Raw genomic sequence first — 23,899 nt, 5'->3', positions numbered from 1 at the left:
GCTATGCACGTGTTGCTAGAAGATTCTGGAACTGAACCCAGATTTTTTGTTACGTCCTGGTTTCTAGAGGTCTCTTCTGTGTTCTGCTCAGCAGTCTCTCCTGGGGTTTCTTTTACCAACTCTGTGGTGAGGCTGTTTTCTTCAAAGTAGCCAGATTCTCTGTTTTCTCCATAGTAGCCAGAATCTGATTCTTTCTGTGCATGGGGGGAGTTGTCAAAGACCCTGTCCAAGAGAGCACTACCCTCTTCCTCAGTTAAGCTCAATGGATCATTTAGTTGTGTTTCTTCAGAGCCACTCTCACAAATTTTTACAGGCAGGTCTGTACAGATGAAATCCTCTCTGAGGGTAGCCTCTTCCTTAACACTGGGCTCAGATGGGATGGCAGTGTTTGGAGCTGCATTCTGCTGCCGGGGGTCATCTTGGACATTGCCTAAGGCCGGAAACACTGGACACACAGAATCCTCTGGTTCCTCATCACTGAGGCCCAAGTCGTCTGAGCTTGCGAGCTCGGGCTGTGGCAGGGAGCATTCCTCACTCTCCTTATAGAAGCTGTCCCAGTCACGCTCCGCTATGTGCACACTGTGGTCTAAGTCATCCATGGCAACCTTCACAGGCTCCTGCATCTGTAAACAACACAACATTTAAGGGCGTCAGTTAAAATGTCAAAGTTGAAAGGTTATAGAATCCTTTACATACAGTGCATTTCGAAAGTATTCAGACCCCTTGACCTTTTCCACATTTTGTTGCGTTACAGTCTACACACAATACCCCATAATGACAAAGTGGAAACAGGTTTTTAGAAATGTTTGCAAACTTATTAAAAATAAAAAACAAATACCTTATTTACATAAGTATTCAGACCCTTTGCTATGAGCCTCGAAATTGAGCTCACGTGCATCCTGTTTCCATTGATCATCCTTGAGATGTTTCTTCAACTTCATTGGAGTCCAACTGTGGTAAATTTAATTGATTGGACATGATTTGGAAAGGCACACACCTGTCTATATAAGGTCCCACAGTTTACAGTGCATGTGATGTCAGAGCAAAAACCAAGCCATGGAATTGTCCATAGAGTTCCCGAGACAGGAGTGTGTCGAGGCACAGATCTAGGGAAGGGTACCAAAAAATGTCTGCAGCATTGAAGGCCCCCAAGAACACAGTGGCCTCAATAATTCTTAAATGGAAGAAGTTTGGAACCACCAAGACTCTTCCTAGAGCTGTCCGCCTGGCCAACTGATAAATTGGGAGAGAAGGGCCTTGGTCAGGGAGGTGACCAAGTACCCGATGGTCGCTCTGACAGAGCTCCAGTTCCTCTGTGGAGATAGGAGAACCTTCCAGAAGGATAACCATCTCTGCAGCACTCCACTAATCAGACGGAAGCCACTCCTCAGTAAAAGGCACATGACAGCCTGCTTGGAATTTGCCAAAAGGCACCTAAAGGAAACTCAGACCATGAGAAACAAGATTCTCTGGTCTGATGAAACCAATATTGAACTCTTTGGCCTGAATACCAAGCGTCTTGTCTGGAGGAAACCTGGCACCGTCCCTACAGTGAAGCATGGTGGTTGCAGCATCATGCTGTGGGGATGTTTTTCAGCGGCAGGGACTGGGAGACTAGTCAGGATCGAGGGAAAGATGAACAGAGCAAAGTACGGAGAGATCCTTGATGAAAACCTGCTCCAGAGCGCTCAGGACCTCAGACTGGGGTGAAGGTTCACCTTCCAACAGGACAACAACCCTAAGCATACAGCTAAGACAACGCAGGAGTGGCTTCGGGACAAGTCTCTGAATGTCTTTGAATGGCCCAGCCAGAGTCTGGACTTGAACCCGATCGAACATCTCTGGAAAGACCTGAAAATGTCTGTGCAGCGACGCTCCCCATCCAACCTGACAGAGCTTGAGTGGATCTGCAGAGAAGAATGGGAGAAACTCCCCAAATACAGGTGTGCCAAGCTTGTAGTGTCATACCCAAGAAGACTCAAGGCTGTAATTGCTGCCAAAGGTGCTTCAACAAAGTACTGAATAAAGGGTCTGAATACTTATGTAAGCTTTTTTTGCTTTGTGATTATGGGGTATTGTGTGTAGATTGATGAGGGGAAAAAATGATTTAATCAATTTTAGAATAAGGCTGTAACGTAACAAAATGTGGAAAAAGTTCTAGGGGTCTGAATACTTTCCGAATGCACAGTATTCTCACTTGGGGGGAGAAGTGTGCAAAACAAATTGAAAGTAACCTAAGGCACATGCTGTTACAGTATGACACATATTGTTTATACATCTTTTACTAATTATATTTACAGATATTTATCTGAAGATATAATGAATACCTTTAAGGAAACGATTAAATATTACTTTTGTAATTGTTTTTTTCTGCAGTGTCTGCAAGAAGTGTTATTTTTTAAATGTTTTATGTTGTTCCGTAAATCAAGCACAATGCGGTACAGAATATTTTGAAAATTATGATTGTAAACGGTGCCCTCGTGCCATTTCAGACTTAGAACTAATGTTTGATTTGTCTTGGGGTGTTGTTGTGATGACCTCACTGCCCTCCTCTCTTGCTATATGAAAGCTGACTCTAGTTCAAGCAGTACCTTGTCGAAATCTACACCCGGTAGATCAGTTCATGTAAAAATGTTATGGGCTAGTATGCGTCACAGAAACATGGCAGTTGCAGTTCCATAACAGACCCCCAAAAATACATCATGGCCCTACTCCTGGAAAAATGGTCATGTAATCAGAGTTGGGCAACCACACTACTGTAACCTTCCACCTACAATATCACAACATACTATGCATACTGGAAACATCTCAAGGTTAAAATTCTATTAGCGTGTGCAATCTATGTTAGACATATTGTAACTCACCTCTTCACTCTGCATAAACTTTGGCATACAGTCCATACCCATATAAATCCTAATGTGGTCCAAAAGAAATACATTCAAGTTCACGTATTTTTTGTTTTCACATACATTAAGATATAAGATTCATATGCATTAAAATCTACTTCATGGAAAGAGCTTTAACCCGTCCAACTCTTCAAAGTAAACAGGTTCAGATACCATTCAACGTATGCTGTTGAGGCTTTGTTCTGCTTTGATAGACAGCTTTTTATAAGGAAACTAAGTCAGAAATGTGCAAAAAATGTGCAAAGGGCACTCTGAGGCCTTGTAGGCTAGTGGTAACTTTTGTCATAAGCACAACACGGGTCCCTAAGTAGCATTCTAGCATTCAGTAAGAAGGATGGGAACTGTATTGTAGGCTACAATATTTGTGGTGTAGGTATTCCATGCCGATATGTTTAGTGTCTGTTCAGCAAGAATGGCCTCCTACCTGTGGGATGAGTATAAAGTCTCCAGGTTCAGCTCTTCCTGCAGCAGTGACATGCTGTGTGTTTGTCCTCCTGCGTCCCCCTGTCCTTGGCTGTGGTGTAGCAGAGTCAGAGTGGGGCCTAGCCATTCACCACATTATAAATAGACCTGTAGCGGTGTGTCTGTCTCCCGGTCACATGTAGGGCTCTGCTCGGGTCTGGACCACCCCCCCCCCCCCCCCCCCCACAACCCCTCCCGTTCTGTCTCTCCCTCCCAGAGGTGTAACATTTCAGTGCCTTGAATAGAAGCCCTCTGAAGTGGAAGAGGTAGGATAGGATCAATTGTATAATTACCTTACACAATAACAATGGGGAGCATATTATATCTAAACAGAGGCAGTGATAAAGAGAGGATTAGTGTGTGTGTGTGTGCAGACAAGTTGATATGGTACATCTGTATTGAGAGTTATGTCTTCATGAACGAACCATTATTACATAAATATCTGGGAGCATGAGGTGATACACTGAACAAACAGACCATTTGATAACATAGCGCTCTTAAGAAGGTTGCTTAAATAGATGAACATGTGATGAACATGTGTGTACAGACAGACACGACAAGTTGATTGCACAGACAAGAGAGCAGAAATAGAGGTGTACTGGTCTTTATATAAGGAGGTACAGTACAATAAAATAGCTGTGTGTCAGCTGATTGAAAGTAATAAAATGTGTAAGTGTGAATGTGAGACGAGTAACACGTGCATGCGGATTAGATGTGCTCATGTGATGATCACCACTCAAGGCCATGAAAATACCAAGATGCCACTGTCTTTTCCAAAGAACCCACAAACCAAACACTAGGGGCTCTATTCAAAACGCATCACGGAAGTTCAGCGTTACAGCGTGATTGACATTTAAAGGCAATGTTCCCGCTTTAGCAGAGACTGCATTCATGGAAAACACTGCATATGTCGGATCAATTGGAAATTACCTTTACATTTATATTGCGGAATCTGTAACATTTAAAAAAAAAATTATAACAATTTATTTAGCGTTACAGATGTAATAGAGCCCTAGGTATCCTAAAAAAAGACAGTATGATTTGCTAAAAACAAAATTGTTTAATTTGGTACATGATTTAATCAAAAAATATCTCACATATAAAACAAACTATCATATAAAACAATGTACCCTCAAAGAACCTATGAATTTGAAAAATGTATCTGCACAGTATATTTGTTAGCTAGCTAGCCAGACAGTTTTAGAATAATGATCCCATAAATGTTTTAACTTAAATGACAATGTGCCAACATTTTTCCAGAAAATGTGTATAAAAACCATATAAACTGTATTTATAATTATATGACAATATTTTAGGTTGACAAAAATGATATTACACAATTTCTGATATATCACATGCCTTACTTTTAATATCCTGCATAAGTAAAATCAGGATTATGTCTCTACTGGCATTTATTCCAATTAGACTGGTTTGGATTTCTCCCTGACCAATATGGCTGCCATTTTCATCCCATTCTGGGACTTTCAGGGTTGATGACATACAGTGAGCTCCAAAAGTAATGGGACAGTGACTCCTTTTTTATTGTTGATGAAAACCTGCTCCAGAATGCTCAGGACCTCAGATTGGAGCAAAGTTTCACCTTCCAAAAGGACAACGACCCAAAGCACACAGCCAAGACAACGCAGGAGTGGCTTCGGGACAAGTCTCTGAATGTCCTTAAGTGGCCCAGCCAGAGCCTGGACTTGAACCCGATCGAACATCTCTGGAGAGACCTAAAAATAGCTGTGCAGCAACGCTCCCCATCCCACCTGACAGAGCTTGAGTGCATCTGCAGAGAAGAATAAGAGAAACTCCCCAAATACAGGTGTGCCAAGCTTGTAGCGTCATACCCAAGAAGACTCGATGCTGTAATCACTGCCAAAGGTTCTTCAACAAGGTACTGATTAAAGGGTCTGAATACTTATGTAAATGTTATATTTCAGTTTTAAAATGTTTATAAATAAAAAACGTTTTTTGCTTTGTCATTTGTTTTTATTTAATATAAACTTTATTTAACTAGCTAGTCAGATAAGAGCAAATTCTTATTTACAATGACGGCCTACACGGCCAAACCCGGACGCCGCTGGGTCAATTGTGCACTGCCCTATAGGATTCCCGATCACGGCCGGTTGTGATACAGCCTGGATGTCATTACGTGGTATTGTTTGTAGATTGATGAGCAAAAAAACATTTAATACATTTTTAGAATATAGCTGTAACGTAATAAAATGTCAAGGGGTCTGAATACTTTCCGAAGGCACTGGTATGTACAAAAAGTGCTGTGATTTCTAAACGGTTCACCCGATATGGATGAAAATACGCTCAAATTAAAGCTGACAGACTGTACTTTAATCTCAGTCATTGTGTCATTTCATATCCAAAGTGCTGGAGTACAGAGCCAAAACAACAAAACATGTGTCACTGTCCCAATACTTTTGGAGCTCAATGTAGCCCATTTAGTAATTGAATAGGATCTCTATGGCTCATTTGAAGTCATTTCACCAGGAGAGCTAGCTTGTCTTTCAGTCTCATCCTTCACAGTCCTGCTGTGCCAGTCAGAGTCACCTGCAATAATAAGGTGCCCCCAGGCCCTTTGCGGCACATTGGGTCTCCCCTCCTTATCTCACCGTAGCAGCTGAGTGATGGTGGAAGCTGTAGAGGGAGTAGGGGTCTGCCCCAGAGTGGCTGGAGCCTTGCTTTTCAAACAACGAACCGATCCTGTACTAAAGACACACTGCAGCGGCCACATGATGACACACACCAGCATGACCAGCAGCACCACGAACAACACCAGCCGCTTCCAGTCTGAGAAGAAGCTACAGAGGCATCGTCTGCCCCAGACGCGTCTCCCTTGTTCAGCCTCAGTCTGTCTGGACACAGCATCCTCCTGGATCCTCCCAATGTCGATACAGATACAGGTGGTGGAGCCGACAGGGTGGAGGGGGTCAGGGCTGCCGAGGCTGGAGTAACACAGCTTCTTCCCCTCCATCCACACCCTCTCCTCCTGCTGCAGGTGGGTGGGGAGCCTGCCCAGAACCTCCATGCTTGTGAGGAGTGCAGGGGGACCGCTGGCGGGGATGGAGGTGGGGTGCCTGCAGAGGGGGCAGGGGATCTGGCCCCCGTCCTGTTCCACAGACACGGCCATGACCCGGGTGACACACTCCAGGCAGAAGGTGTGGGTGCAGTCCAGCAGCTTGGGCGTCTTGAAGACGTTGTCATAGGTGTTGAAACAGATGGAGCACTCTGGCTTGTCCCCGTCGGAGGAAGGGTCCAACTCCTGCTCATCCTCCTCGGGCACTGGGTCCAGGGCCTGGGTGTGCCAGACCTTGGTGACCTCCATGGTTTACTCTCCCTCTGGTTTTCTGATACGCACCTACAGAAATAGATGCCCAAGTTGACAGTGACTGTTTGAAAACGTTTAAGTTGGTGTCATGCTTTGTTTGCACACCATGAATATTAAGAAGGGATAGTCTTAGGTCTGATTAGCCTGTGTCAATTTGACTAAAGGTTTTGGCACAATGATTCCTTGAGGGCAGTACAATACCAAAGAAAACGTCTCTCTTCAAATATTAGACAGTGCATTGAAATACACATTATAGATTAGACTGTTTGTTCACTTTCTTCATGTCTTGCTTCTCTTCTCTTTTACCGAACATGTTTTCAATGGAGGCTTTTCATTGATGCAACTATGCCAACCAACCCTTAAACATTACTGTCTGTTTGGTTGTATTTTAAACATTTACGTTATACTACATTACACATTTACATTGTCTGGTGTATTCTGTCTGTCCTTGCTATAGTCTGTCTTAACCTTTTTGGATAGACATGTGTTACGTTGACAATGTAAAGGAAACATCAGGGGAAATGGAAACAAAGGAAAGTGTAACAGAAATCCCAAATCCCCATTTCCTTATTGATCTGGCTAGGTCCTTGAGTGTAGCCAACAGGTGAGTGAGGTCTTTGTTAACAGCCCAGTGGAAAGGTGACAGGCGTCGTTTTATGTCCAGCAGATGAATCATTAACTTTACATTCTACTTCCTGATTCTCCCTTCCTTCTATATATGGAGCAGCATGGGAAGCTCGAACATCCTTATAACATTTTTAAGATTATTTCCATCAGTTTTACCAGTGACTGTCAGGCATCAATTTACAGTATAGAGATGTTTTAGCTTGGTAGCAGCTTTAGTTTAAAATGTTAACATGCATTAACATATCATATTAGGAGAAAGCTTCCTTTATGACTTGCTGCCAATGACATCTCACAACAACAAACAGAGAGATGAGAATCGAAATGTGTTCTCATTACCATTCATTTCAAAACAGTAGTATAGTCCTTACCTGCAGGGAGTGATATTAGTAGTAGTTTTGATTCAATGTCTGTTGTATTTCCAGAGGAGGTGCTTTTTTCGTCCAGGGGGCAGTATTTGGCCAACTGATAGAGCATCAACAGCTATGACCTTTCTCTTGTCTTTGTGATCCTTCAGGTAATAACTCAGTCACTCCCTCTCTCTGCTTCCCTTGCTCTGCTGTCTACGAACTAACAGTGGAGTCTCACCTACACCTGCAGTGCTCACAGGCTTGTCTGGAGAACAGGAAGGAGGTGGGAGGGAATGGAAAACACTTACTCACTCCTCACACACACACAAACATCTTGCCATATAACAGTGACAAAAGATTTGATAAAGTTTGTTTGAGAAACCTTTAGTAGGGAGTGAGTCTTACTGTAAAAACAAAGACCTCTTCCTGGTATGACATACTGTAGTATGGGTGTGAATGGAAACATAGGGCCTACTGGAGCTCATATAGTATTACCCATTCATGATAAAAACACATAAATCGGCTTGAATTTGACCATTGGGCTGTATGTTTGAGGGACATACAGTACCAGTCAAAAGTTTGGACACACCTACTCATTGCAGGGTTTATTATTATTATTTTTTTACTATTTTCTACATTGTAGAATAATAGTGAAGACATCGAAACTATCCAATAACACATATGGAATCATGTAGTAACCAAACAAGTGTTAAACAAATCAAAATATATTTTACATTTGAGATTCTTCAAAGTAGCTACCCTTTTGCCTTGATGACAGCTTTGCACACTCTTGGCATTCTCTGGAATGTTTTTCCAACAATCTTAAAGGAGTTTCCACATACGCTGAGCATTGTTGGCTGTTTTTCCTTCACTCTGCTGTCCAACTCATCCCAAACCATCTCAATTGGGTTGAGGTTGGGTGATTGTGGAGGCCAGGTCATCTGATGCAGTACTCCATCACTCTCCTTCTTGGTAAAATAGCCATTATACAGCCCGGAGGTGTGTTTTGGGTCATTGTCCTGTTGAAAAACAAATTATAGACCCACTAAGCGCAAACCAGATGGGATGGCATATCGCTGCAGAAGGCTGTGGTAGCCATGCTGATGAAGTGTGCCTTGAATTCTAAATAAATCACTAACAGTGTCATCAGCAAAGCACCCCCACATCCTCACACCTCCTTCTCCATGCTTCACGGTGGGAACCACACATGCAGAGATGATCCGTTCACCTACTCTGTCTCACAAAGACACGGCGATTATAACAAAAATCTCAAATTTGGACTCATCAGACCAAAGGACAGATTTCCACCGGTCTAATGTCCATTGCTTGTGTTTCTTGGCCCAAGCAAGTCTCTTCTTCTTATTGGTGTCCTTTAGTAGTGGTTTCCTTGCAGCAATTCAGCCATTAAGGCCTGATTCACCCAGTCTCTGAACAGTTGATGTTGAGATGTGTCTGTTACTTGAACTCTGTGAAGCATTTATTTGGGCTGCAATTTCTGAGGCTGGTAACTCTAATGAACTTATCCTCTGCAGCAGAGGTAACTCTGGGTCTTCCATTCCTGTGGCGGTCCTCATGAGAGAAAGTTTCATTATTTCGCTTGATGTTTTTTGCGACTGCACTTGAAGAAACTTTCCAAGTTCTTGATTTTCCGCATTGACTGTCCTTCATGCCTTAAAGTAATGATGGACTGTTGTTTCTCTTTGCTTATTTGAGCTGTGCTTGCCATAATATGGACTTATTATTTTACTAAATTGGGCTATCTTCTGTATACCACCCCTACCTTGTCACAACACAACTAATTGGCTCAAACTCATTAAGGAAAGAAATTCCACAAATTAACAAGGCACACCGGTTAATTGAAATGTATTCCAGGTGACTACCTCATGAAGCTGGTTGAGAGAATGCCAAGAGTGTGCAAAGCTGTCATCAAGGCAAAGGGTGACTACTTTGAACAATCTAAAATATAACATTTATTTTGTTCAACACTTTTTGGTTACTACATGATTCCATGTGTCTTTACTATTATGTGAATGAGTAGGTGTGTCCAAACTTTTGACTGATACTGTATTTTAATACATCAGTATACCCAGGGATGTGAACCAAAACAGACAATGTCTTACTACTTCCAGTCATCAAAGTCAGAAGATCAAAACACTATTTATACAAACACGTGTTTAAACTGGTTTTATTGCTTTATATCCAATGCCTATCCATAAACACTTTGAGAAATAAATAGGTCAATAAAATCTATATAAAAGTCAGTGTCATAAAAGGTGTTGTGACTTGGTTGTATTGAACTGTGTCACTACCCAAGGCAGAGCTACATTCAGAAACTGACTTATTGCCACAATAAAGCTTATCTGAACTTCCATGGTGATTATTTTCCAAGCAGCCAGAGAACTATATTCAAATACAATTTCCTCATCCTGAAAGTAGTACACTTTACACAGACGCATCTCATTATTTATGTCCCAAAAAGATTAGACTAAACTTCACTCAATTAATTATTCAGGATTTACAGATAAAATATTGTTGAGTGATAATAATTAGAATTCATCCTCAGGGAAGGTGCTCCAATGATCATGTTAACATAGTTATACTGTAGTAATCCAGAACTCATAAACTGGTCACTACCAATCAATGTGACAGTGGATTTGGGGAGGTCATGCAGCACCCCCTACTGCAGCTTGCATTTGGATACTAGCAGCAGTCCTGCTTCCCTATTTAAACACACTGCAGCTGCAAATATAATACTCTTCTCTTTCCAGGTACTCAGCCTTCACAGAGGTTATAGGGGAAAGAGTATGCTATGGCAATCTGTTTATTCCAATTTCACAACACATCCTATTGTAAAATCCTACTATTTACCAACAGTAATGTAAATATTAAATTATAATAAATGAACTAATCACAAAGGATTATGAGAAAGGTGCTTTATTTTTGCAAATCATACATACTCTTCAGAATCAGAAAATACTTCAGAAATGTAAAACTAGAATCAATAAGTACAAAATACCACATTACAAAAACAATACATCGTTTGTATAAAAACTATGTACATGTGTACAATTTTACAAATGGCTGTACAACAGCTAATGTAAGAAGGATAAATTCTATTTGGGATTAAAATGATTTTACAATCAGTTGTTCCTGTTGTTGGAAAAACCATCACTTCAGACTCATGCCTACTGAACACACAAACTGGAATTACCAGTCACACTAGTTCTTAAAATGTCTTCATACCACAGTTCTTCCAGCATAAATAACTAAAAATGTAACTTAAAACTAACTTGTCCCTAAATTCACCATATCATCACTCAATCACCCTTGAAGTTTAGCAAGTAAAACCCGTTGTACCGTTCCTCCAGCAAGAAAAAAAACAAATACTCACCCTGGATTTAATACAAGGTGTTGCTAAAAATCCACAGGAGATTACTCAAATACCCAATAATAAACCAAAAGACAACATATGCACCTGTCTTTAAAATGATCACCACCCGTTTCCTGGAGAAATCTTAGAGCACACGTCACATCAATGGCACACTAACGACTTCAGTTTAGTGCACATTCTTTTGGTAAGACAAGCATCACAACATATTTGGCAACAGTGACAACAGTTGCTACTCTTAGCCAACAAATGTCACAATTTATGCTTGAAATAAAGGAATTCAAGTAATAGCTTATGTGCAGTGGTTCTGAAAAGATTAGGCAAAATGTCAGCATGAATTTCCCACATTATGGCCAGATAAAGCATACGTCATATTAGCTAGCACCCTTTTCCAGGTCCTATTACCTGTGTTGGGGTGAATATTATAAAGATTTTTACTGAGAAGCATTTTTCATCCAACTCTTAGATGACCATTTTCCTACTTGATAGAGAAATAACATTTTCTGAGGATCCATCTTTCCATGTTTTTGGGATGAATTAAATAAGACATATTAAGATATTTCACAGCCAGTGGATCACATGTTAGCGTTCTTGGTGTGTGTTGCTCTGGAAGATCCACACCTTTCATGGAATGCGAGGAGAGCTCTTAAAGAGCTTTAAGCGTTTTTACATTATGTTCTCATTTTGTAGTGTTTGTATTTGTGCATGTATTAAATAAATTAAAATACATTCAGTTTGGTTCCGTGCAGAAACCACAGACAAACAAACAAACAAGAAGTATGCAATTTAAAACTCCTATGAGAAGATTCACTAAATGAGATCAATAAGAATATTGAAATCAGCTTGGAAATTATAAACCTCAAATTAAGGGCTATCACTGAAGCTATCACTGTCCACCTCATCCCATTCTCTACAGAGTTCAAGTAAAACAATTGGCCCAATTCTAGACAGCAATAGAATAAAATCTAAATAGAAAAAACATGGATTCAAAATAAATAATCTAAGGTCTATTTACATTACAAAACAGAATTCCGGTAACAAGGCTATACTGCAGGTGTTGCAGAGTCAAAAAGCTGACACCACCTGCTTTTGAATTAAGTAAACTGTCTTCTTAGGCAACACTACAGAGGAGGGACAGGCCTACACATGCTCACCAATTTACTGTGGTGTGCTCTGGCCTGTCCCTGTCATTTGGCACCTGCTAGCAAGCTGGCTCAGGCCTCCTCCATTGGACCTCATCCTTCCCTACACATTGTAGACTGTGGTAGTGGTGGTGGGGATGGTGGCAGCGCTGGACGCTGAGTTTGCTGAGGGCCGCTCCCTCCTCACATATCTGGGTTTCCTAACTACAGATTACACAACACAATGGAGAGAGGAGGATGATAAACCCAATAGGATACAGTTTGACCCCAATGTTGACATTTCCCACACACAGTAGGTAGTTCAAACTCTGACTAAGATCGTGCCAGGATAAAGGAGTGAGATCATGTAAAACGTTTGAAAACAATGATATTACGCAATTGCCAGACAGACACATTTTTCTCAGTGAAACCACGACCAAAAACCCTATCGAAGGTTGTGAAGTGTTTTAGTGAAATGTTCTTACCCGAAGAGGTTGCCGATGGTATCATGACAGCCTTGAAGAAAGATGAAAATTCATAAGTCATATTTCTTGATATAAATTTTCAGTACTGCATATAAAATAATTCTAATGTATTGTTTATTCGATGGGGTGATACATTTACTCCATTGTTACAAATGTAAATTTTTCACAATAAATCGGTTGAAATGTTTGAAAATGACTTACCGTCTCATTTGGTTGGAATATGTAGGCTGTGAAAGTACACCAGACGTATTAGTTACCTTTTCCATATTTCGAGCACACCATAGAATTATTATCCTGTTTCCAGTTATTCAAATTCAACCCATTATCGTAACGACTTACCCTTATTCCGCCGGTAGAAGATACCTGGGAGACGGTTGGAGCGTTTAAGGTAGAAAAATGAGGCAACAGAGAGAATCAGGAACAGGCTGATCAACAGAGTTCCGAACAGGAGAGAGGCTGCCACACCCGGACCACCTGTTCACACAGACAGACAATTGTTAAATAAACCTTATCACGCCTAGTGTTCTCACTAAACATACAGCTCATCTATTCTAGCCCCATGCTGTATTAGGGATCAACTTGCCCATCGGTCAAGTCAGGAGTATTTTTTGGTTGCCTGAAGATTATGATCAATTAGCTATTTACATACAGAAGTGCCATATATTGCCTGCCTTTCACATACACATAGGGGAGGGGTCAGAATGATCAGTTCTGGAATTCTTAGTATTCTGGTTGTTATCAATAAAAAATAACTTTTCAGAACAGGCTTCACTTGACCGACTGCCATTAATTGTCTGTCTTTCACTTAAACAACGGGGAGGAACGAGAAAGATCCATTTTAGGCCACAGGAATTCTTTGCAGTTAGGCTGTCTTCACTTAAGGGGCAAACTCAGAGCAGGCTCAACTTGCGCAACAGCTCAGGTCACTTTCCCCAGGCATCAGGACAACCCTTAATGTTAATGCCTGCTATATGTGCTATAACCAAATCGTATGGCATGACAACAATAGAAGAGTTGGATACAGCCCATACAGTTTTTGACAGTTCAACACACAGGTAACTGCCAAAATAAAGGAAACACTTGAGTAAATGAGGGATACAAAGTATATAGAAAGTAGGTTCTTCCGCATAGGTGTTGTTCCCGAGTTAATTAAGCAACTAACATCCCATCATGCTTAGGGTCATGTATAAAAATGCCCAGTTGCCCATTATTTTGGCATGACTAGAAGAAGAGACCTCAGTGACTTTGAAAGAGGGGTCTCAAAGGAGCATAGGGGGTTTAAAGGGTGTGTGTCTCAGTCAACAGATCTCAACCCAATTAAACACTTATGGGAGATTCTGGAGTGGCGCTTGAGACAGTGTTTTCTACCACCATCGACAAAACACCAAATTATGGAATTTCTTGTGGAAGAATGGTGTCGCATCCCTCCAATAGACACACCTGTAGAATGCCCTATTATTAAGACACTATGTTGGTGTTTCCTTTATTTTGGCAGTTACCTGTGAATTAACCAAAATGTATGTAAAGAATAACTGGCACCATTTCTTACCAATTGTGGGAAGGACTGTAGTTATATTTGTACGATTGGTCCTGTCTGTGATGTATGCTGTTAAAGGCAAAGAGATAAAGGTGGGAAATGAACAGGGTCAGGACACCTGTGGAACCCCCACCCCCCAACTCTCTTCAGTGGCCAGAGTTCTTATTCAATAGTACCTAGCTTTCATGTCCAGTACTTGTCCACTTACTGTAGTTGCAAGCGGTGAAGTTCTCAAGATCTGCAATAGTCGAGTCACAGTGCATACACACAGCTGTGTTGTTCTCAAGGACACGCAGGTAGCATCCTGAGTAAATAGATTTGATGATTGCTCAAATGTTGGAAGAACAAAGGCCCATGTCTATTTTGTAATCCTAGTACATGCGTCTAATCCAAAAGGGGCTACTACTAATGTATGAGGAATTCACTGTTGCAATTCTAAAGTTAATGAATAACATTTAACAGACTGCACTATAGGATGACATGGTGGTCAGTACCTGGCTCGCATTGAGTGCCATTTGAGCACGAGCTGTTCAGCCTCTGTCGCTCTCCACAGCAGTCAAAGGGATTCTGATGTAGGGCCTACAAAAAAAACATAAACACACTGTAAACCTTAACCACCCTAAGCACACAGCCAAGACAATCCAGGAGTGGCTTCGGGACAAGTCTCTGAATGTCCTTGAGTGGCCCAGCCAGAGCCCGGACTTGAATCCGATCTAATATCTTTGGAGACCTGAAAATAGCTGTCCCCATCCAACCTGACAGAGCTTGAGAGGATCTGCAGAGAAGAATGGGAGAAACTCTCCCAAGCTCGCTGTTTATTATCTATGCAGTCACTTTACAAATTACCTCAACTAACCTGTACCCCCCCCCGCACATTGACTTGGTACCGGAACCCCCTGTATATAGCCTTGTTATTGTTATGTAATTCTCTCGTGTTACTTTTTGATTAGATTTTTTATTTAGTAAATATTTTCTTAACTATTTCTTGAACTGCATTGTTGGTTAAGGGCTTGTAAGTAAGCATTTCACAGTAAGGTGTATTCGGCGCATGTGACAAATAAAATACAATTTGATTTGTAGCGTCATACCCAAGAAGACTTGAGGCTGCAATCTCTGCCAAAGGTGCTTCAACGAAGTACTGAGTAAAGGGTCTGAATACTTATGTAAATGTGATATTTCAATTTTGTATGTTTTATACATTTGCAAAAATGTATAGAAACCTGTTTTTGCTATGTCATTATGGGGTATTGTGTGTAAATTGATGAGGGAATTTTTTGATTTTATAAATCCATTTTAGAAGAGGCTGTAACGTAACAAAATGTGGAAAAAGTGAAGGGGTCTGAACACTTTAGGAAAGACCTGTAACGTTACTGTATGTTACTATACCTTAGTTACTGGAGTTTCACGACTGATCAGTATCAAAGCTGCTGAAAGGACCATGAGGTATGACACAGCCATATTCAGAACAGTCCTAGAAAAAACAGAGAAAGGTAGACTGACTCCCAGACTATAGTAACAAAATATAAAATCTGTAGCTATAACGTTAGCTGCGTATCCTGAGAGATCTGAAAAATGACAGCTCAGATAATGACTGAGGTGGCTAACGACATTAGCTAGTAATCTGGCAATAAATGCAACGATTGATTGCTCTGGACGTAAACAGCATTTTACAACAGTTTTTTTAATTTATTATACCGTATCTTACTACAGTAACTAACGTTACAGCAGGTAGAGTCGGACTGGAACATCCAGTCTGGTGAGATATACTGACTGTGCAGGTGCTAACGTTTGCCTTTTGGTAGGCCGTCATTGTAAATGAGAATTGTTTCTTAACTGAGTTGCTTAGTTAAATAAAGGTTAAATAAAAAAAATAAAAAAATAACGTTAGCTATGTCATGCCCTACAGTTATTGGTCATGACACATGCTGTATAACTAGCTAACGTTAGCAAGCTAGCCAGCCATGCTAAGATTAACAGACTGAATCAGAGCCAATAAAGCCGTTTTGAATCAGTTTTTCAAATCTAGCTAGCTAACATTAACATCATAGCAAGCTAGACTGACTGTCAGCAATCACGTCGTTATGCGCACTTCTAGCTCGACGACAGAAGTTAGCTAGTTTTTACTCGATTTCCATTCAAATAAGAACAACACTAACGTAGCTAGCTTATCTATAATCAGCATGTTAGCTATCACATAGAAAAACAGTTATTTGTTATATTGAACGTCATCAATAAAGCAAAACCAACCTACCGTTGCAAATCACAACACAAGTTTTCGCTCGACAGATGACAGCTGTTGTACAATTAGCAGCATTTAGCTACAAATAATATTAACTTCTGGCTTTTCATCTTTCAAAATAAAAGTAGCGGATCATTGACCACAAACTAACAAACGTAGCTAGTTGTGCTATAGATGCAAAAATACATTATACATCACTTGTATGTCATAAATACATTACAAATTAGACTTGCAAAAAAAGTATTGCAAAATAGACTGTTAGGTGAATGAGTCTTAAAGAATGAACATTTTGACAGCTAATAAAATGAGAAACTACGTTTCATTGCTTCACATTAGGAATTTCATATACATTCTTGAACAGAGAGTACCTAAATGATTCATAATAAAAAGCATACAAGGTATGATTATTAAATCAACACACTTTTGACTTATTAACCAATTATGTCACACTTGGCCTCGAAGAGCTATCTATTGAGGACTTTTATTTCAGTGTTTGAATTTCCTGTTTTGTGGTTTTGTAGAGGGATAACTGTTGCTAAGAGAACTGAACCAAAGATTTTTTTAACGAACTGATTTTCAACTACAAACATCAGCTGGTCCAATCAGTTGCTAGGATACAATATGGATGGCCATGTCGTCGTTGTGTCTTCAACAAATATTTTTTGTATGCATAATCAATAACCCCTAAGATATCCAAATGCAGTCTTTTAGAAATCTTCACAAATAAAAACATGACTACTATAATTGTTCACTTATATTGAAATACCACAACACTTTATTTGAACCTTCTTCAATGGCTACATAACACTGATATAGACGGTAAGGGGTGCAAAAAGGGGACTGGTTTCAACTTCCAGCGGCAAATGTTCTCATAACACAAAAACTGTCCAGTTGTGCTGATGATTATACAATGTTTGTATACAACATTGGCTTGATGTTGCAAGAACATTCCCAGGACATTGCTCTCACATTTTGTTGTGGCAGTATATTCTATAAACATTACTGGTACATTGTGTTAGTTATTACCTTACCTGGAAACCTAATGAGAATGTTTTGGGAATTTTCTGTGGTGGTTGTTACACATGTTGTGCACAACTTGTAGTGGATGTTAGGAAAACAATCCAAGGATATTTCATTTTCTGAAAAAAATATAAAAAATAATTGTTATCCATGTTAAATAGGCCTATTCAAAAACAAATAAAATCACTTTCACATTCAAAGTACACTGCCCTGTTGAAACAACTCCCTGTTGTCATGTTTTGAGAAACTATGTTTCTTAGGGGTTTATTGGACAAAGAAAAAAGAAAGAAAGAAAGAAAGAAAGAAAGACAGACAGACAGATAGACAGACAGACAGACAGACAGACAGACAGACAGACAGACAGACAGACAGACAGCATATGCCAAAGACACAGGCCAACTCATGAGCATGGGATTGTACAGCATGTGAATATTTGGCAAAGTAAAATGAGAGGGATGGAGCATGGAGGAATATCATGTTTTCCTCAGGTCTACAAGGTTTACATTAGGCTATTGCCTATTGTGTGTCAATTATGTGATTATGTCAACCTTGACTTTATTCAACAGATTTTCAGGTGGTGGAAGTCTGGCTGCAATTCTGAACTTCTGCAGAAAATCATTTCTGAATTTGGTGTGTAAATGCCCATGGAAGCCACTGGGAAAGTGTCACATTCAAAAGGAAAAAATGTAATTGGTCTGGCCTAATTATCTGGGCAGGCACGTGCACAGATAGGGCTCAACCAGCTACCAAGCAACTGCCCTTTTGCCCTCCTATAAAAAGTGCCCCCCACAGCTTGGTGGATTTTATTTTATAAATTACTTTTCAATTTTATTTTGATCCTCTTTTCATTTTTAATTGTAATTTTAAATGTAACAAATTGCACATCCAACGTGCTAATTTCATAAGCACTTGAATCTCCTAAAACTCGCCAACCCTCCCACCCCAAGGGGCCAATTTAGACTTTGGAAATGTATGCCTTTTTTACACTTTTCATTTAAGCACTTCTCAGCATTTGGAATTCAGACTTACCATACAGTGCCTTCAGAAAAGATTTACACCCCTTGACTTTTTCAACTTTTTGCTGTGTTACAGCCTGAATTTAAAATGTATAAACATTTGATTTGTTGTCACTGGCCTACATACAATACCCCATAATGTCAGTGTGGAATTATGTTTTTAGAAATGTTTACAAATGAATAAAAAATGAAAAGCTGAAATGTCTTGAGTAATTAATATTCAACCCCTTTGTTATCGCAAGCCTAAATACATTCAGGAGTAAAAATGTGCTTAAAAAGTCTCATAATAAGTTGCATGGACTTCAAACACAGATTCAACCACAAAGACCAGGGCATGAAACAGGACAGGAACAGCGTCTGAACAGGGGACAAAGTAACGACATCAATGCTGACACAGGGATGAAACAGAGGAAATAAATAGACAAAGGGGAGGCAAGCAAAAAATGATGGAGTTCAGGTGGGTCCAATGAGGCGCAAGTGCGTGTAACGAAGGTGACAGGTGTGCGTAATGATAGGCAGTTTGGCGCCCTAGCGCGTCAGAGAGGGAGCAGGCGTGACAGTACCCCCCCCTAGGGTCACCACCCGGCGTCCCAACTGGGCGAGCCTGACGGGTCGGCCGAGGCATGGGCGCTGTACAAGCTGGCTGGGGCAAGCAAAACCTCTTGAGCCAGCTAGGGCGTGGAAGCCTGACGAGCTAGCTGAAGCACCCTTGGTTCCATCAACAACGGCACCCGGCCCCGACTCCACCAACAAAACCCCAGGCCTCCCTGATGCTTCCAATTGTGGTGTCAGCATTCTGTGAGGATCGATGCTGGAGACAGGAAGCAGGTACAGGAAGAACATTTAATAAACTACGGACATGAAACAGGACAGGAACAGCGTCTGGACAGGGGACAAAGTAACGACATCAATGCTGACACAGGGATGAAACAGAGGAAACAGACAGATAATGGGGAGGCAATCCAATCATGATGGAGTTCAGGTGGGTCCAATGAGGCGTAGGTGCGCATAACGATGGTGACAGGTGTGCGTAATGATAGTCAGTCTGGCGCTCAAGAGGGAGAGCGGGAGCAGGCATGACACTAGCAATGATCAACAACCAATTTGGCAGAGTTTGAAGAATTTTGAAAAGAATAACGAGCAAATGTTGCACAATCCAGGTGTGGAAATCTCTTGGAGATTTACCCAGAAAGACTCTCAGCAGTAATCGCTGACAAATGTGATTGATTCTAACATGTATTGACTCAGGGTGTTGAATGCTTATCTAATAAAGATATATTAGTGTTTTATATTTCATAAATGTTTTACAAATGTTAGAATTTCTCTTCCACTTTGACATTACAGAGTATTTTGTTCTGTATTTTGTTTTGATCGGCTATGAAAAGCCAACTGACATTTACTCCTGAGGTGCTGACCTGTTGCACCCTCGACAACCACTGTGATTATTATTATTTGACCCTGCTGGTCATCTATGAACATTTGAACATCTTGGCCATGTTCTGTTATAATCTCCACCCGGCACAGCCAGAAGCGGACTGGCCACCCCTCATAGCCTGGTTCCTCTCTATGTTTCTTCCTAGGTTCTGGCCTTTCTAGGGAGTTTTTCCTAGCCACCGTGCTTCTACACCTGCATTGCTTGCTGTTTGGGGTTTTAGGCTGGCTTTCTGTACAGCACTTTGAGATATCAGATGATGTAAGAAGGGCTTTATAAATACATTTGATTTGATTTGATATTTTGTGCAGATCATTCACAAAAAAATAACAATGAAATCCATTTAATCCTACTTTGTAACACAACATAATTTGGAAAAAATCAAGGGGTGTGAATACTTTTTGAAGGCACTGTACGCACGTGCGTAACGAGGTTTGTGGTTGTGGCTCCCTTGTGCGCATTGAATACATTTAATAAAATCCCAGAAAACACATCCACTGGGTTGCCTACCAATTTGATCAGGGCAATTCCACGATAACAGAGTGATGCTGAGACTAAGATTTTTCATTTTAAAATGGAAACGGTTAAAAGTAGTCCTTGTGCACAGAGTTGTATGATTTGTTTAACTTCGCAATCCCTGAATTTTGCTTGACATACATTTTAAAGTAACAAATCTGAGTTAGAATTGTCTTTTTCATTTTCTTCAATTAGTTTTTTTTGTTAATTTATCCAAAGCAATCCTTTTAAATACTGTGTACCTTCAATTTCAATTTTAACGGCACAACATTAGAATGTAGCCTATGGAGAATGCTTTCAGAATGGAGATCAATTAAAGATAGCAAACAAAACATGTACAAATTTATCTCAGTTTCAGAACCTATGAATATTTCATTTCGTAGGGCAGGTAGCCTAGCGATTAGAGTGTTGGGCCAGTAACCAAAAGGTAGCTGGTTCAAATACCTGACCAACAAGGTGAAAAATCTGTTGATGTGCCATTAAGGAAGGCACTTAATCCTCATTTTCTCCAGGGGTGCTGTATGACTATGTCTGACCCTGTAAAACAACACATTTCACTGCATGTGACAATACAATTTAAAAAACATTTTTTTTAACACTGATATTTCACAAAATGTAAAGTTTTTTCTTCTTCTCATCAATCTACACACAATACCCCATAATGACAAAGCAAAAACCGTTTTTTAGAAATGTTAGCAAATTTATAAAAAATACAAAACTGAAGTATTCAGACCGTTTACTCAGTACTTTGTTGAAGCACCTTTGGCAGCGATTATAGCCTTGGATCTTCTTGGGTATGACGCTACGAGCTTGGCACAACTGTATTTGGGGAGTTTCTCCCATTCTTCTCTGCAGATCCTCTCAAGCTCTGTCAGGTTGGATGGGGAGCGTCACTGCACAGCTATTTTCAGGTCTCTCCAGAGATGTTCTATCTGAGCTCTGGCTGGGCATTCAGAGACTTGTCCCGAAGCCACTCCTGCATTGTCTTGGCTGTGTGCTTAGGGTTGTTGTCCTGTTGGAAGGTGATCCTTCGCCCTAGTCTGAGCTCCAGAGTGCTCTGGAGTAGTTTTTCATCAAGTATCTCTCTGTACTTTTATCTGTTCATCTTTCCATTGAGTCTGACTAGTCTCCCAGTCCCTTCCGCTGAACAACATCCCCACAGCATGATGCTGTCACCACCATTCTTCACCGTAGGGATGGTGCCAGGTTTCCTCCAGACGTGACGCTTGGCATTCAGGCAAAAGAGTTCAATCTTGGTTTCATCAGACCAGAGAATCTGCGGGCTGTCATTTGCGGGCTGTCCTTTGCCTTTTACTGAAGATTGGCTTCCGTCTGGCCGTTCTACCATAAAGCCCTGATTGGTGGAGTGCTGCAGAGATTGTTGTCCTTCTGGAAGGTTCTCCCATCTCCACAGAGGAACTCTGGAGCTCTGTCAGAGTGACCAGTGGGTTCTTGGTCACCTCCCTGACCAAGGTCCTTCTCCCTCAATTGCTCAGTTTGGCCTTGTGGCCAGCTCTAGGAAGAGTCTTGGTGGTTCCAAACTTCTTCCATTTAAGAATGATGGAGGCCACTGGGTACCTTCAATGCTGCAGAATTTTTTTGGTACCCGTCCACAGATCTGTGCCTCGACACAATCCTGTCTCGGAGCTCTGCGGACAATTCCTTTCAAAAACATGTCCAATCAATTGAATTTACCACAGGTGGACTCCAATCAAGTTGTAGAAACATCTCAAGGACGATCAATAGAAACAGGAAGCACCTGAGCTCAATTTCGAGTCTCATAGCAAATGTATTTATTTTATTTATTTAACCTTTATTTAACTAGGCAAGTCAGTTAATGGTCTGAATACTTAAATAAATAAGGTATTTCTGTTTTACATTTTTTTAAATTTGAAAACAATTCTAAAAACCTTTTTTTGTTTTGTCTTTATGGGGTATTGTGTGTAGATTGATGATACTTTAAAAAAAAATCAATTTTAGAATAAGGCTGTAATGTAACAAAATGTGGAAAAGGTCAAGGGGTCTGAATACTTTCCGAATACACTGTATGTTTAGGGACTTTTTCATGAACCATTTCATGGAAAAATAAGGTTTGGAGAGCCTTTAATAAGCACACACACACAAAAAAACGGTGGTTTGATTAATTCAGAAAATTGCCACATTCAGTTCTTCAACCCATGATAATGTTGGAAGATAAGTGTACATAGAATTATAATAGGGAGAATAGTATACCCTGGCCTATTGCCCGCACTGACCATGAAACTGTGTGATGACACAGGTTCAAACTGTGTGATGCCTCAGGTTCAAACTGTTATGGCTTGGTCTGTGCTACATAATGATTTAATTATTCTACATGTTCATTATTATTATCTTTTTTACAATCAACTGTTGCTACGGGTCATCAGCAACAACCACATGGACATGACAGCGTTTACAGAGGAAGTAAATGAAGGTAAACAAAACAATGATAAATTGGCAGTTAAATATGTGTTATTATTACTGACAGTCAATACTGATAGTGGCTAATATTTAACATGACTGAAATAGTCATGTATATATATATTTTTAACAAATTTAAAAAAGAAACTGAGAAAGTCAAGGCATAAAATGTAAACATTTGAGAGTGCACAATGGTTAAATTTGGTGCGAGTGTCATTGGCAATGCTTTGCATCATCATCACATGCTCCAGGCTGCAGTAGCCTATCCATTTGCAGTAGTAGCCTATCCAGGCTGCAGTAGTCTCATCACTGCAAGTTAAAAGGCCACACAATTAAAATGCAGAAGGTCACAGCTTTTCATAAAGAGGTGGAAATGCCTGTCCTGTAGATAATTTTTTTTAAAATTATTATTATTATTTTGATATTTTTAGGGGGTTAAACTCCAATGCTTTTTTAAAAATACTTGTTTAATTGAACAATAACACAAAATGTAAAAACCGAAATATACAGACAACAGTACATACACTTAATGTAGACAGGGGTATTTCAGTTTTTAGGTAAATTTACATTTGTATGGGACATACTCCTTTTTTTGTTTCTACATTTACTGATAATTGAAAAATAATGTTTCAGTTCTATCTTAAATAATTTGAAGAGGGGTTTGTTCTCCGCCCAGTTCATCTTATGAATAAAGAATCTTCCAAGAAAAATAATCAAATGAACAATTAAAATTGAATCATGGTTCTATCAGTGGGGTCAAAATAAAACATCATATCAGAGTCTTCCAAATAAACATTAACAGTAGTTCCCCTTAAAATAAAGTATTCTAGCTCAATTAAAAACCTTCTGACATGAGAGCAGTCCAATTTTTGTAATCAAGAGTCCCTGCGTCACAACCACAAAACACACATTTGTCATCTATAGCAATTTTGATTCTGTATACAATAAAGGTCTTTACAGGGTAGACTGTAAATGAGTTATGATACTTCTTTCACCTTGTTAGATATACAATATTTGCGAG

General features: G+C 40.2%; 2 protein-coding genes across 2 annotated transcripts; both read right to left on the bottom strand.

Annotated features, from left to right (window-relative positions):
• Nucleotides 1-5,991: 5,991 nt before the first annotated feature.
• Nucleotides 5,992-6,708, bottom strand: LOC120021496 (RING finger protein 223-like). The gene has a single exon (XM_038965285.1). The coding sequence runs from the start codon at nt 6,706-6,708 to the stop codon at nt 5,992-5,994; it is 717 nt and encodes a 238-aa protein (XP_038821213.1).
• A 3,895-nt stretch (nt 6,709-10,603) lies between these two features.
• On the bottom strand, nt 10,604-16,537 carry c2h1orf159 (chromosome 2 C1orf159 homolog). Its single transcript, XM_039012712.1, has 9 exons — nt 16,468-16,537; nt 15,603-15,687; nt 14,711-14,795; nt 14,425-14,520; nt 14,229-14,285; nt 13,019-13,153; nt 12,881-12,906; nt 12,680-12,710; nt 10,604-12,419 (listed from the first exon to the last, which is right to left on the bottom strand). The coding sequence occupies exons 2-9, from the start codon at nt 15,672-15,674 to the stop codon at nt 12,319-12,321; spliced, it is 603 nt and encodes a 200-aa protein (XP_038868640.1). The 5' UTR covers nt 15,675-15,687; nt 16,468-16,537; the 3' UTR covers nt 10,604-12,318.
• Between the last annotated feature and the right edge of the window lie 7,362 nt (nt 16,538-23,899).

This window comes from Salvelinus namaycush, chromosome 2 (assembly GCF_016432855.1).
Source record: "Salvelinus namaycush isolate Seneca chromosome 2, SaNama_1.0, whole genome shotgun sequence".
NCBI classification, from domain to species: Eukaryota; Metazoa; Chordata; class Actinopteri; order Salmoniformes; family Salmonidae; genus Salvelinus; species Salvelinus namaycush.
The sequence above is the reverse complement of the archived record's forward strand: the minus strand, read 5'-3'. Positions and strand labels throughout refer to the sequence as shown.